This window comes from Lontra canadensis, unplaced genomic scaffold, assembly GCF_010015895.1.
Source record: "Lontra canadensis isolate GAN:19392208 unplaced genomic scaffold, GSC_riverotter_1.0 scaffold3, whole genome shotgun sequence".
Lineage (NCBI taxonomy): Eukaryota > Metazoa > Chordata > Mammalia > Carnivora > Mustelidae > Lontra > Lontra canadensis.
The window spans coordinates 46,380,047-46,394,804 of NW_022630997.1; the positions used below are offsets into that span (position 1 = coordinate 46,380,047).

Sequence of the window (14,758 nt, forward strand, 5' to 3'; positions counted from 1 at the left end):
TAAAGGGTCTTAAAACTTGATTCATTAAATCTGGTGAGAGAATTTCTAGTGGGAGCTAAGGCCTAATATCTAAAACGAAATATCACAAGGGTGTATTCCTGACAGTCTAAAACTAGTAGATATCTTATCAAAGCAGCTGAAATAATAATCACTTATTTATATAAACTTATATGTATAAGAAACCTTAGGCTCACAAAAATATACATGTTTTAAAACGCAAATCTAAGGCACACAAAATACTAAAACAAGTCAATGAATCACCCTATTTTACATATTCAAGAAGCAGAAATCTACTTGTACAAGATGATGGTCTACCAATGGTATTTGTTATATACAATCCCTTCATATTCCTTTAGTTGGACTAGTCAAAAGCTTGAAACTGATACTTTGCACCATATATTATTTTAATATAAGTTACAATGAGTTTTTCTTTAGAGCTTGCTGGAACTGTTTGCTTTTGCACCAAAATTGTTGAGTGTTAGCAGTTGTGGGCTTCCTATGGCATTTCCAAGGGAGAAGCACCATTATTTAGGTTTTCCACACTCCCAAGGTATCTGACACTTTGAATGTTATAGCACCTCTGCATTTTAATAGAATCAAGTATTTCACTGAAATTTCTTGCTCTAAACATTTTGTTTGGGCAATTCCTTTTGTTTTGCTATAAAATGAGCCAATAAGTAATGGGAAAAAATACGGGAGGGCTAACTTATTAAATGGAATGCCTATTTTCCTGTTACCTAGAACACAGGCAAGTATCAGAGAAGATGAGTTTTTATTTCCCTAATACTAATATACTTAGATAAACTACTTTGGATTAGCTCTTAATGGGCAATACCATACTTAGATTACCACTCCTACTGTTTGGGATGTGTGGATGTGTGACAACAACAGGGGATTTGTTTTCACAAGATTTCTATGGGAATATTATTCTTATTCTGTACCAAAACAAATAAGGCAATTTGGAATGGGTCGGGTTCTTGCTACTTAATTTTTATATTTTATCACCTTGAAACTTTAGAAGCATTTGACTCTTCTGAATCCTACAATGTCCCATCTCCTTTTGGAAAAACCTTTCATGAGTATTTTGAGAAAGCTGGGGTGAAAGTGAAATTAGAGCCACTGTTACTTGATAAATCAGAAGAGACCACGCTTACTTAGTTCCAAATAAAATGTTAATCGATATTGGTGATATGCTTCCTAATCCCAACTTTAGAGAAAATTAACGATTTTTGCATGTTCTAACTATTTTATATAAGTAGCTAATATTTGCATGAGAAAGGACATATAAAAAAAACCATATACATGATTAGAATACATATTGCAGTTAACAAGATGGAACTCTACACAGCAAGAATAAATGATTTCTCTTGTATGCAAATATGCACAAACAATAGACAATAAGATTCTTATACTATACTATTTCAAGTTACTTTTAAAAATAGAAAGTGCTTTTAAAATATATATTTACAATTTATGAACAGCCTCCAACCATTATTAACAATAATGAATTATTTTATACAGGAGAGATATTTTGAGAGAGAAAACATTTCATTGGTTTATTTCAAAGGAATATGCCGATATTCTAGCAATGATTGGAAGATGTTGGAACGATGGCACCATGAAATAATAATGCAGCTTATTTTTAACTGTTGATGTGGGTAAGCACCAGGAGCTGTGTAGAGTTAACACTGTGTCTTGATTTTACATCATAGCACATGAACCTGTTAAAATCCTCTAAAAATGACTCTTGTTTCATAGTAAACAGACTTAATTTAAAGCACCAAACTGAGTGATTCTATCAAGGTTAACGCCTAACCAAAACATTTCTTTATGTATTTAAAACTATAAAACTTTTATTTTTGCTTAAAATGTGCACCTTCTACCAATTGTCAAAATATAGTCACAGTTAAGAAATACCCACCCCATTTTTGTTTTTTTTTTTGTTTGTTTTTGTTTTTTACCTCAGCCTTCAAATGGGTGAGATGAAGATACGTAAACGACAACATGACTTTCTTTTAACAGCACCTTGAAAAAATACACTGCACTAGCAAAGGCATTAAGAAGGGGAGAAAAGCCTTCAGACCCAATGGTTATAGGGTCCTGCAACATGTGTGAGAGCATAAGGGGACACGGTGACAATATTGTCATGGGTTAATGTTAACGCTTTATGAGAAGGAATTTGGTTCAATTCATTAACTTCAGGGGACAGTTCGGGACCCTCATTAGCTGCCTGGTCTTTCTGCTCTGAGGCCTTCATTTTCTTATTCTTAGCTTCTTTAGCCTCAAACTTAATTTTGTTTAGTTCAAAACCGTGTTGGGGCTTATTCAGGTTTTTGTGCTGGTAGAAAACAAGGGAGAGGCGAGTGGGGTGATTCCGGTTCGGGTGCTCGACGGGCGTGGTGGCGTGAAGCTCCCGCCGCGCACACTCGATCAGAACCGAGCCGTGGGCAGGCGCGATCGCGACCCCACCGATGTTGGCGTCCAGGAAGATGTGCTCGCTGTCTGACCAATACTCATCGATGTGGGGCAGCTTCTCCTCCGCTGGGGACAGGGGGTCGTCGGACAGGGGGTCGTCGGACAGAGGCTCGTCGGCATCAGAATGCGGCTCGTCTTCTTCCACTAGAGAGGACGCCAGGTCATGGGGACAAGTGGTGCAGGGGGGCTGCTGGCTTGGGTGATTGGAAGGTGGCTGTTCAGACGGACCAGTGGGCGGCTCAGAATAAACCAGGGCGTCTGCCACGGGAGCGGGCAGCGTGGGCAGAGAAACCACTTCGCCAGGCTGTGCAATTCCAGTGCATTCCCCCGCAGCTGCATTAGCACCGCTGTGTCTCGCAGAAGGCACCGTGCAGTGGGGATTGCTACTTCTTTCTGAAAACCCGTAGGGGACGGACGCATCACTCTTACAAGGAGCTGTGGTGGCTGACGCCGTCTTAGGGGACCAAGAGAAACCTGGAGGTATGTTTGCCTCTTTCAATGGGTGAGGAATGGATGGGGTCAATGAGTAGGTTTTAGTGTTGTCCGAACCTTTGAAGATAAAATGGGGTTCAGTTTCACTTTTTATTTCAAGTTGCAAGGCTTCGGTTTTATTCCCTAAACAGAGAAAAGGACACCAAATGCGAAGATAAGTACAAACTACTTTTTGGGAAGTGTCTTTAAGGAGTATTTTAAAGAGAAATACAAAGGATAATGTAACAAAACATCGGTGACGGCAATGTCGGCCAGTTTTGTTCTCTTGCCTTTAAGTCAAACACACAAGCAGGCATTAAAAATTGCACGTCGTCTGGTATGCTTTTTCACCCAACAATTTTACTTCAAGAATTCTTCCCCTTGCAAATAATATAAATAAGCACAAAGATTTAGCCGAAGGATGTCCACTGTTTGAAACAGTTAAGAGATTAGAAATGACCTAGTTGGCAATGAAGTTAAATGTTAAAATCATACATTGGAACACAATGCAGGGGATAACATGATGATTTAGAGCAGTATTTCTACCCAAAGAGATATTTAGATACATTTTAGATATCTCATGATCTCACTTTCAAAAAAAGTAAAAATAAAGTAATAGTTATCGAGAAAACAGCATAACTGGCAAACTCAATTATTAGGCAAAGGGAAGTCACGTTAAGAAATTTTAGTGGAAATAAGTCATTTGTGGCCCTCAAGACCGGGTTCATGTAAGCCTTGTTTCTTTCTCACTGATTAGGAAGATCTTTATTACCACATCGGCCATTGTGGGTAATCGGTTTAGACATAACCACACAAACCTCATATCAAATGGAAACATTTTCTTGAGGACATCCTTCCTGTTTTGAGGTTCTAAAAAATTTCTGCTTGAGCAAAAGCAGCAGATTTTAGGACCAGAAATAGAAAATGTGGCCATGTTTTAAAGTAATTAACAATATAATAGCAAACACATGTAATATATTGTACCCCTGAAACTAACATAATGCAATACAACCTGGAGACAGGATAATTATTTCTCTCTCTCTTTTTAAACACGAAAAGCTTAAAAAAGTAAATAAAATTTTAAAAAAGTAAATAAAATACAACATGGAACACTTCACGAATTTGTAGGTCATCCTTGCACGGGGCCATGCTAATCTTCTCTGTGTTGTTCCACTTTCAGTATATGTGCTGCTTAAGCCAGCACCAAGATAATTCTCACTTTTATTTTATTTTACTTTTTTTTTAAAGACTTTATTCATTTATTTGATAGAGAGAGAGAGAGAGAGATCACAAGTAGGCAGAGAGGCAGGCAGGGGGGAGGGAGAAGCAGGCTCCCTGCTGAGCAGAGAGCCCTTTGTGGGTTTTCCACTCTGAGATGGAGAGTCTCATGCTCCACTGACTGAGCCGGCCAAGTGCCTCAGTTCTCTCTCTCTCTCTCTCTCTTTAGGGGGTTGGAGAGAGGAGGCAAAGGGAGAAAGAATCTTAAGTAGGCTCGAGTCCCAGTGAGGAGCCCGATGCAGAGCTCCATCTCACAACGCTGAGATCACGACCTGAGTTGAAATCAAGAGTCAGAAGCTTCACTGACTGCGCAACCCAGGCACCCTGCCAATTCTCATTTTTTAAGAGAACTGGTACATGGAACCCAAGGGGTGGCACATTAAGAAATCTGTGGTTACATCTATTACAGAGGTTGTCAACAGAACATAAATCATGGGGAGGAAAGATTATAAAAGAGTAATGAGTCTTGGAGGATTTGGGTTAGGGGAGGGAGAATAAAAAAAAGTAAGGAGTCTTTTATTGAAATGGATAAATCTATTTTAAGAAGCTCTTATGGGGGTGCCTCAGTGGTTCAGCCAGTTAAGCGCCTGCCTTTGGCTCAGGCTGTGATCCCAGGATCCCGGGATCAAGCCCCACATCGGATTCCCAGCTCAGCTGGGAACCTGCTTCTCCCTCTCCCTGCTGCCCGTGCTCTCTCTCTCTCTAAATCAATAAATAAAATCTTTAAAAAATAAGATAAGTAATACAAACATTCTTATGGGTAAGATTATAAAAGGACAAGGGGCTATAAGCCAAATATTGTACAGAGGGCTACTAACAGGATGTAAGTTACTGAAAACACAGCTTGTGAAGATGCTATTAGGGAATGACAAAAAGATGAAAATGACAGGAATGCTGTTTACAGGCAGCGTGGAACTAGGCATGGGAATCTATAAATAAACCAAACTAAGTATTTGTGAATGGAGCTAACAAGCAAAAAGGAATGCTAATTCTCTCTGCCTTCCCTCGTCACAATCTATTTATTGAATCTTTCCTAGCATTATATAAATGTCTGCACCATCATTTCTCTCATCTTACAAAACGCAAAATAAGCCAATTCTCCTTGCAGCAGCAGCAGCAACAACAACAATAAAAATTAAGGTTAAGGAATACCCTGTAACTCTAATGTGAAGTTTCAGTATAAATTCAAGGTGTATTTTTTTCTTTAGACTCCCCGAAGAGATGGCTGAATTTATATACTGGGCAGGATTATATAAGATGAGCCTAGAACATCTTGTCGGAACAGAAGCTAAGGAAGCCCTCAAAAACAATTGGGGTCATGACAAAAAGTTCAGAAGCCAGCATGATGGGTTTCTACTGATCAAAGATGGGACAATTTAAGGATATTTGGTTTCAATTTGAGGATTTTTTTTTTAGGGTTTATTTGTTTGTTTTTCCAAGATTTTATTTATTAATTTGGCAGAGAGAGAGAGAGAAAGAGAGAGAGGGAACACAAGCAGTGGATGCGGGAGAGGGGGAGGGAGAAGCAGGCTTCTCACTTAGCAGGGAGCCAGATGTGGGGCTCAATCCCAGGACCCTGGGATCATGACCTGACCGAAGGCAGACACTTAACAACTGAGCGCCCAGGCATGCCTCAATTTGAGGACTTTAAAAAGCATTTTCATATTTAATTGGAGGGAAAATAACCCTATATAATGTGCACTGAAATATAAATTATAAATAATAATGAACTAGAAATACTGCCAATAAAATAACAAAAATATAAAAAACATGAGATCAAAATGATACTAAATGAAAAAGAAATTGAACACACTGGAAGATGCCTAGAAATTAACTTGTATTCTGAAAAGTGGAGAGTAAAGTCAAATTGCCAAGCACTTATTCTAATTTCTCTATATGACCCATACCTCAGAGTTAATAAGTTCTTGGTAAGGACAGTATTTCTTTTTAAAAGATCGCCTAACAAATGGATAAAGAACGGTAGACTGTGTTACTCCTGATGGAATAAAGAATATAAAACATTATAGTAAGTGTTTCTAAAACCATCAGGTAAAAAGCTCCTAGGGAACATTATAATCAGTGAATCATGGTGACAACACCTGTACCATAGATCGGCCTTAACATCACAAAAAGAGATACCATCAGATACTGTGTTTCCTGATGTAAAAAAACGAGAGTATAGAAATGAGCCAGTGTCCATGCCACAGCAATTGTTTTTTGTTTTCTGGTTGGTTGTTTTTGCTTTGGTGAGCTCTACATCCAACATGGGGTTCCACTCGCCATCTCGCCCAAGATCAAGTCATACGCTCTACCTACTGAGCCAGCCAGGTGTCCCCATAGTTAAGTGTTTGTTCGTTTGTTTATTTGTTTATTTAAAGGAATGCTTCACGAATTTGCGTGTCATCCTTGCACAGGGGCCATGTTAATCTTCTCTGTATCGTTCCAATTTTAGTATATGTGCTGCCGAAGCAAGCCCATAGTTAAGTGTTTTTAAAACTGAAGCTGAATTTGTCTCTACAGGATAATGGTTTCTGATAAATGTAAAAAAGAAAAAAGAACGAAAAATAGGAAAAGCAAGCTTTAAATGAAAAAAGGTATAGGAGACATAACAACTAACTGTAATGTGTGACCTTGTTTGGATACTGATTTAAACATACCAAATGTCAAAAAAGAAAAATCATTTAGGAGACAGATGGAGCAGTGTGAGCACTGATTGGTATTAAGGCATTATTTGATTTATTTGTTTTAGGTATTGTGGTTCTTAACATTCCTTATCTTTTAGTGACACATACTGATGAGGTAATTGATAATATGATGTGACTTCTGCAATTTGTTTAAAGATTTTTTTCCCTTAATTTATCTGTCAAAGAGAGCACAAGCAGGCAGAGTGGCAGACAGAGGCAGAGAGAAGCAGGCTCCCCACTGAGCAAGGATCATGACCCGAGCCAAAGGCAGCTGCTTAACCAACTGAGCCACCAGGTGTCCCGACTTCTGCAATTTGTTATCAAAAATTTCGAAGGGGTGGCGCCTGGATAATGATATAGATGAAATAAGAATTATTCTGTATTAAAAATGTTGGGGCGCCTGGGTGGCTCAGTGGGTTGAGCCTCTGCCTTCAGCTCAGGTCATGATCTTGGGGTCCTGGGATCGAGCTATGCATGAGGCAGGGAGCCTGCCTCCCCCCTCTCACTCTGCCTGCCTCTCTGCCTACTTGTGATCTCTGTCTAATAAATAAATAAAATCTTAAAAAAAAAAAAAAAAAGAAACTGACATGTCCAAAAGTGAGCTTCTGATTTCCCTCTGTATCTTTCCAAATCTATCCCTTTCTCCCCTTTTCTCATAACCTTCGGTGATTTCCCCATCTTTCCAAGTCCTTCAGACCAACATCAGGATAAACACGCACACTTCTTTTTTGTCTACATTCCAGATTTATGAGACATCTTGTTGAATCTACCTTGAAAACATCCAGGACCAGACATTTCTCACATTCTTCTCATTAGCCAATCTGGTCCAAGCTCCATCACCTCTCTCCTGAGCTGTTAGAATGGCCGCTATACCATCACCCTACTGTTTGTTCTCTGCCTACTGTTTTCTGGTTTCAACCCAGTAAGCAGAATGTTAGGTTTCAGTCAGGTTATAGTCCTTCTCTGTTCTTTCTTTCTTTTTTTTTTTTTTTTTAATTTCATTTTTATGTAATCTCTATACCCAATGTGGGATTGAACTGAAAACCCTGAGATCAAGAATCACACTCTCCATCAAATGAACCAGCCAGGTGCCCCAGCCTTTCTAGATTCTGAAATAGCCAATAACGTTCCTTTCCCTCAACAGCAGTCAATGAAGCCTGAGATGAGCCGCTCAGACACTCTCTTCCCCCTCTGATCTACTTCCTGCTCTTCCCATTTCCTGCTCCGTGTCAGCCACACTGGCCTCCTTGCTTGCCTCAAGTGTTCCAGGCAAATTCTTCCCTCCTGACCTTTACATTGGCCATTTACTCTGCCTGGAATGCTATTTCTCCAAATAAAATTCACTCATGATGTTCATTGCTTTGAGGCCTTGACTCTAATTCCTCATTCTCAGCAAATGACTCTCTAACAACCATATTCAACTGGTTTGCTTGCACAGCACTCCCTTTAAATCTTTCACCGATACATTCCCAACACCCCCAACCACATAAAGGGGTGCTCGGTAATACCTGCTGACTGCCTTACTTAAATTGATGTTAACCTTGACTGAGGAAGTCTTCAAGGAAGCGATCACATATGCCAAGAAGGAGGAGTACAGCTTCCAAACAGATGGGGAACACAAACAAAACAAAACAAACACCATAACTAGAAAAAATACCAGGAAATACGGAGGGGCCACTTTCTTCTTGACTCTGAGTTTTGGCCAGTACAGAGAAATTGCGTATGTGAAAGTAGTCAGTATCTTATTTTAAACTCTAAACCAACCTGTATTAAAAATCAAGGAGATTTAAGAATAACTACCTAACTGAATTCATATCTGATCTCAGGTTGGGTTCTTTTTTTCTTTCTTTCTTTTTTCCCCAGAATGCCTCATGCCTAGGAGAGCGGCAAAGATAAGAGAGGAAATAAAGTGCAAAGGCAAGTCCCAACCCTCAAGCCAATGGGAGTTGTGCACAGAAACTCAGGAGCGTCCACAGGCCTCACCTAAAAGCGGCAGCGATGAAGCCTTGCTACTGTTTGTTGTCCCATGATTCTTGCGCTTGATCCGAGGAATGAATTTCTTCTCCACAGCTCTTATCTTATGTGCGAGAACTTCTGTCATCATTGCTGCCCTCTTCTTCCCAGAACGAGGAACTGGCTGGGTAAAACGTGTTCTTTTTTTACGGCGGGGAGCGAGCACCTCAATGGCCCCAGACTGGATCTTGGCTTCCATTCCTTCGCTAGATCCAAACTCATCTGTGTCCGAGAGTTTGTAGAGCGGTAGAACGTGGAGTTGCTCATCCTGAGGGATAACCCCCAAGGAGCGGTTATCTTCTCTTGTTAAAGTACAAACCTGACAGAAAGAAAACATGAAATAGGTCCTGCACCTTCATCACAGTCATTTCTACCTTCTAACTGTTGCCATTGTCAAAAGGGTCTGTATTCCCATTCTGTTTTCCAGTGGGTTACTGCTGGTATAGTGATTTTGGATAAAGAATACATATTAAGTCACTCAACACGCTTCAATTCTAGGAATTTATCAACTGTTTTTAAGACGACCAGTATAATTTTGAGTTGATCTTATAAGTCAATGGTATTATATACATTTATGTATTTTATAGTACTTTGTAAGTAAACTCTAGCCCCAGTGTGGGGCTCAAACTCGCAACACCAAGGTCAAGTCACATGCTGTTCCAACTGGCCAGTCATGCAGCCCCAAACTCCTATATTTTAAACATTAGGCCTTTTGTTACATTCCATTTTACTTCATTGCCTAAGTTAGGAAATATCTACTGGACTGTCCATAGCATTCATTTAAAATATTAAGTATTAAGAAGACATTATTTTAGCCTATGTATTTCCCTATTTCTTAAATAATGTCTCATTCTTTGTGTAGAGGGGGTTTAATTATGCAGAATTTTCTAATTTGCTGTTTTCTTTTAGGATTTCTTCACTTCTGCTTATAAGTGGAATTTATCTATAGATATATAGATTTTTTTTTTTCTGCATTTCCCCCCATGTCAGGGTGATTCTTCTCTTCACTAAATGAATGGAAGAGATATTAATGAAGTAAAAGGAGCACAAGAGATTTCTCTCCCCAGCAGGACTTATATTCTAATAGCTTTATTTTTAAATTTGATTTTTTATTATTTTTTAAAAATTACTAATTTTTAAAAAATTGAATAGTTTTAAAAAAACTGAACATTTCATTTTGATAAATTTTCTCTTTCTGCTTCATGTTGCTTCTATTCTGGCTAGGGACGTACCAGTTAAGTTACCCACCTTTCTTTTGCATGTGAATAAGACAAGACATCTGAAGAAAATTCTGTCTTGAAATATAACCTATCTCAGTCCTCCTGACTTTAAAAGTTATTTTTATTCATTGTAGAGAATTAAACTACAGAACTACATACAGAAAATTCCTGACCTAATATTCACATTTTTCTTCATAGATTAGTATCTTAGTGGTAATTAATTTTCAAGGGTCATTAAAGAGCCAACAAAAATATATCCAATGGTTTCATTATTTTTATTAAAAACATTTCTCCTAGAGCTAAGGGCTCTTTCTAAGATGCTAGAAGAAATAAAACTGCCTGATTGTAAGGTCGATAGACTTGATGAATACAGACAGGAAAGTAAGATAAAGTTTTAAAAATCACAATATTTTCTCAATATTTATAATCACATTTACCAGCAAGACTTGAAATACTGAATTATCCTGGGTATTATCAGTAATTTTAAAGTAACTGTGTTAAAAAGTAGACTCTTCCACCAATAAATGTTTATTTTACTCAGTTTATTTGTTCGCAGGGGGACTAAGAAGGTGACAAGGAGTAGATATGAGGAGCATAATTAGAAGGATGGAGGCAGCAGGCAGGGTGAAAAGGGAACTGCAGCCACATTTGAAGAACTCAGGGTTTCAGAGATGGGGAAATTTGGAGTTCTGTCAGGTTCTGGGAACGAGCCTCCTGGCATGAACGAGAGCAGTGGAGAAGAGGCAGCAGAGTAATGCACAAGGAGGAGCACGAGAGAAGTGGAACAAAAATTTAGTTTGATCCTGAACCTAATTTAGCCCGAGCACAGATAGTCTTTAAGGAAGCAAATCAGGTAAAATGTACTAGCCAAGCAATGACAATGACCACGCTCTGGCGAAGATTCACCCAGAGAGATTATAATATTTCAGCATCTGAAAATAACACTGATGGGTCAAACACTACAGTCAACAAGAGTGGAGAAGAAAGATTAAGAAAAACGAAAAAAAGTCGGGGGGGCTCTTTAATCTATCACTCCTAGACTTTATTGGCCAGACAACAAAGGAAGGCTACCTTTAGATGGATTAAATGGATTACTTTCTCGGGAGCCTGTGGCTATCTTCCTTGTATGGAGCCAACCAAACAGACTGGTGTAGTGCAAAAACAGAGTGGTATGTTTTACCAGGGGAGAAGAAAATTACTGGAAGCAAATCCATTACACTTACAAAAGGACTATTGCATGATTCTCCCCACGGTCTTTTAACTAACTGAAACATCTCCTGATTGACTTCATGCTATGGACATGTAATTCTTTTCATGTCTGTAAGCCTAACTCTGCACAGCTCAATGCAAGTATTTCTGACAATGCTGGCATATTAACGTAACTTCACACATATATACCGGCACTAAGAACAAACACACACAAAAAAGATGATATATTTGGCATAGTTCCTTCACAACAACCCTGAAGTGCACAGAAGGCAAAAAACAAAAACAAAAAACGCTAAGTTGCTTAACTTCCTACCTACCAGTTTGATGGCACAGAATTGTACTCCTACTTCCTAGCAACCACACCACAATGATCCAGGACTTTCAACAAAATATTTAAGGCCAGTTCTGTAACTTTGTGCAAGTATATCGACAATAACTTAATAGCATTGATATTACACACTATATGGCACAGAACATAAAACAGGATTTTTAACAATCATCCTATTTCAGGAGCTCAACCTAAGCACACAGCTATGGACCTTCTAGGATCAAAAGCCACCCAGGTACATACCACAGTGCTTCCATTATTCATGTTGTGAATGTCCCTATGAGGATGGGCACAGAAGTCGAGGCAAGCGGTGACTCCAGAGAAAGGACGCCCTTCTTTGCTGCCAAGCCGACATTCTCGGGCCACATGTTCGTATTCTACCTAAAAAGAGAAATGTATGACACAGTTTTAAGAGCCAGAAAGAATCAACTTTAGTAAAAAGTAAAAATCACTTCCTGACCACGATCTAAACTAATTCTGTTTTAAGTCAGAGATTTCTGACTAGTGTGGTAAAATAGATGGGCAGTTCAGTAACATTCAGGAGGAAGAGTATGGAAGGACATCAGGTAAAATGACAATGACTGGCTGTGACTGATGGCAGGCTGACGACAGCACCTGTTAGAGATGAGTATGTGAGCAGAGTAAGGCTAAATTATCCCAGGAGGAACAGAGACTACTACAGTGCATGAAGCACGTGTGATGTTTCAATGTCTATGACAAGTAGGTAAACTTATATACTTATGTTCATGAGTCAATATAGAAATTGAATTTATAACTCTTTAAAACCAAAGGTTAGCAATTAACAGAGAGCATGTTATTCATGATAACAGAAATAAAGATCTAAGAAATCTAGATTTCTGGTTATGTTTAAAATAAAAAGATCATTAACACTAATTTTCTACTTGTGATGACTGCATACATATATGTCTTCCAAAACGACTGCCACAATGAGGTTAGGTAGTATTTCAATCCGTTTACAAAGTAAGGATTATGTTGTGTGTGTTGTGGTAACACTTAAGATCTCTTAAAAATTTCTGAGTTTATGATATGGTACTGTAAATCATACTCCCCATGCTGTGCGACAGATGGCCAAATATTATTTATCTTATGGCTGGGGGATTGTACCCCCGACCATCATCTCCTCATTTCCTATACCCCTCATTTATTTTCTTTTTTTTTTTTTTTTATTTATTTATTTGACAGAGAGAGATCACAAGTAGACAGAGAGGCAGGCAGAGAGAGAGAGAGGGAAGCAGGCTCCCTGCTGAGCAGAGAGCCCGATGCGGGACTCGATCCCAGGACCCTGAGATCATGACCTGAGCCGAAAGCAGCGGCTTAACCCACTGAGCCACCCAGGCGCCCCCCCCTCATTTATTTTCTTGATGATGTCCTTTGAAGCACAAAAATTTAGAAATTTTGACAACCTAGTTTTTCCTTATTTTTAGTTTTGGATGGCCTAGTACTAGTATATACAAAGAACAATGACTTTGTATATTGATCTTATATCCTGAAACCCTGCTAAACTTATTTATTAGCAGTAATACTGAGTGTGTGTGCATGTGTATACCTCAGTAGTTTCCACACATAGGATCATACCATTGGCTGGTAGAGATCATTTTATCTCCTTTTCGACTCTGAATTTGTTCAACTTGTTCTTATTTATTTATTTGACGGGGGGGGTGCGGGGATACAAGCAGGGGGAGTGGAAGAGGGAGAAGCAGGCTTCCTGTAGGGCAGGGAGCCCCATGTGAGGCTTGATCCTGCATTGTTATGTGGGATCCTGCAGGGATGACCTGAGCCAAAGGTGGATGCTCAATGGCAGACGCTCAACAACTGAGCCCCCCAGACACCCCTCTTCAACTTGTTTTTAACAGAATCTCTTGCAAAATGTTAAAAGAAATGGCGAGTAGATACTGTCTTGTTCCAGATATTAAGCAAAAAATTTTTTAGTCCTTTTTTGGTAATTACGATACGATCTGTGGATTTTTGTAGATATCCTTTATTAGGCCAAGGCAATTCTTTTCTATTGCTGTTTTGTTAACTACTTTTATCATGAAGGTGTTGGATTTTGTCAAATGTGTTCTATCTCTAGGGAGAACATGTGGTTTTTGTCATCTGTTCTATTAATGTAGTTAGTATACTACACTGATTTTCTTGCATTGAACCAATCATGCATTCCTGTTTTAGAAATTATATTTTAGAATTAATCAATTCTGTTACTCTGCAATTTTAATTCAATTGTCATAACAGGAAGTCTTTTAAAAACAGGCTAGATAATTTTTTTACTCTTTAAAAAAAATATTTTTAAAGTAATATCGACACCCAACACTGGCCTCAAAGTCATGACTCTGAGGTCAAGAGTCACATGCTCTACCCACTAGCCAGCACATCCAGGCTGGACCATTTTTGTTTGTTTGTTTGTTTTTGTTTTTTTAAGATTTTATTTACTTATTTGACAGAGAGAGAGAGAGAGAGAGATCACAGGCAGGCAGAGAGGCAGGCAGGGGTGGGGGGAAGCAGGCTCCCCACTGAGCAGAGAGCCCAATGCGGGGCCCGATCCCAGGACCCCGGGACCATAACCCGAGCCGAAGGCAGAGGCTTTAACCCACTGAGCCATCCAGGCGCCCCCAGGCTGGACCATTTTTAAGCTGTTCTGTAAAAATAGATATACACTCAAGTTCAAATCTGAAGCTTTCCTATGAACAATGATGTGGCTAATATAGAAATTTCAACCATATTTAAGAGCACTGCATACACGGTCCCCAAACATACCTGGTTTTGATAAGCAACGGGAGCATACTGCTTATAAATTGGAGCTAATCGTGTAGCCAAACTCTGTAAATTATCTTCAAGGTTTTTCTCCTACAGGAAAAGACAGTCCATGAAAGTTGTTTCATAATGACATGAGTCTTAGGTATGAAAACGAATCATCAATCATTGCCGATGTGCAGTTGACATAAGACTCATACTTACCCTAGTAAAAGAGTTATCACAGAAAATCACATGGGTTGTTTCTTTAAAAACCTGAACTACTGGTCATTGTTATGCTTTAATTTAGTTTTTGAAATTCAAGTTCTATG

At 39.0% G+C, this 14,758-nt stretch overlaps 1 protein-coding gene and 2 non-coding genes across 7 annotated transcripts in view; all 3 read right to left on the reverse strand.

The window, feature by feature from the left end:
• Nucleotides 1–146: 146 nt before the first annotated feature.
• Nucleotides 147–14,758, reverse strand: part of TET1 (tet methylcytosine dioxygenase 1) — a 133,356-nt gene continuing 118,744 nt past the window's right edge. For 4 of the 5 annotated variants that reach the window (XM_032841677.1, XM_032841667.1, XM_032841657.1 and 1 more), the window contains 4 exons: nucleotides 14,451–14,540; nucleotides 11,922–12,059; nucleotides 8,892–9,240; nucleotides 147–3,090 (listed from right to left, as the gene is read on the reverse strand). In XM_032841677.1, the coding sequence (XP_032697568.1) occupies nucleotides 2,078–3,090; nucleotides 8,892–9,240; nucleotides 11,922–12,059; nucleotides 14,451–14,540 (1,590 nt within the window). In that variant the 3' untranslated portion in view covers nucleotides 147–2,077. The remainder of the gene's footprint in view (nucleotides 3,091–8,891; nucleotides 9,241–11,921; nucleotides 12,060–14,450; nucleotides 14,541–14,758) is intronic. The other variant, XM_032841648.1, reaches the window with a different exon arrangement.
• Nucleotides 4,045–4,150, reverse strand: LOC116858642. The gene has a single exon (XR_004380972.1). It is a non-coding gene; the product is annotated as a U6 spliceosomal RNA (small nuclear RNA).
• LOC116858609 lies at nucleotides 6,594–6,700 on the reverse strand. The gene has a single exon (XR_004380955.1). It is a non-coding gene; the product is annotated as a U6 spliceosomal RNA (small nuclear RNA).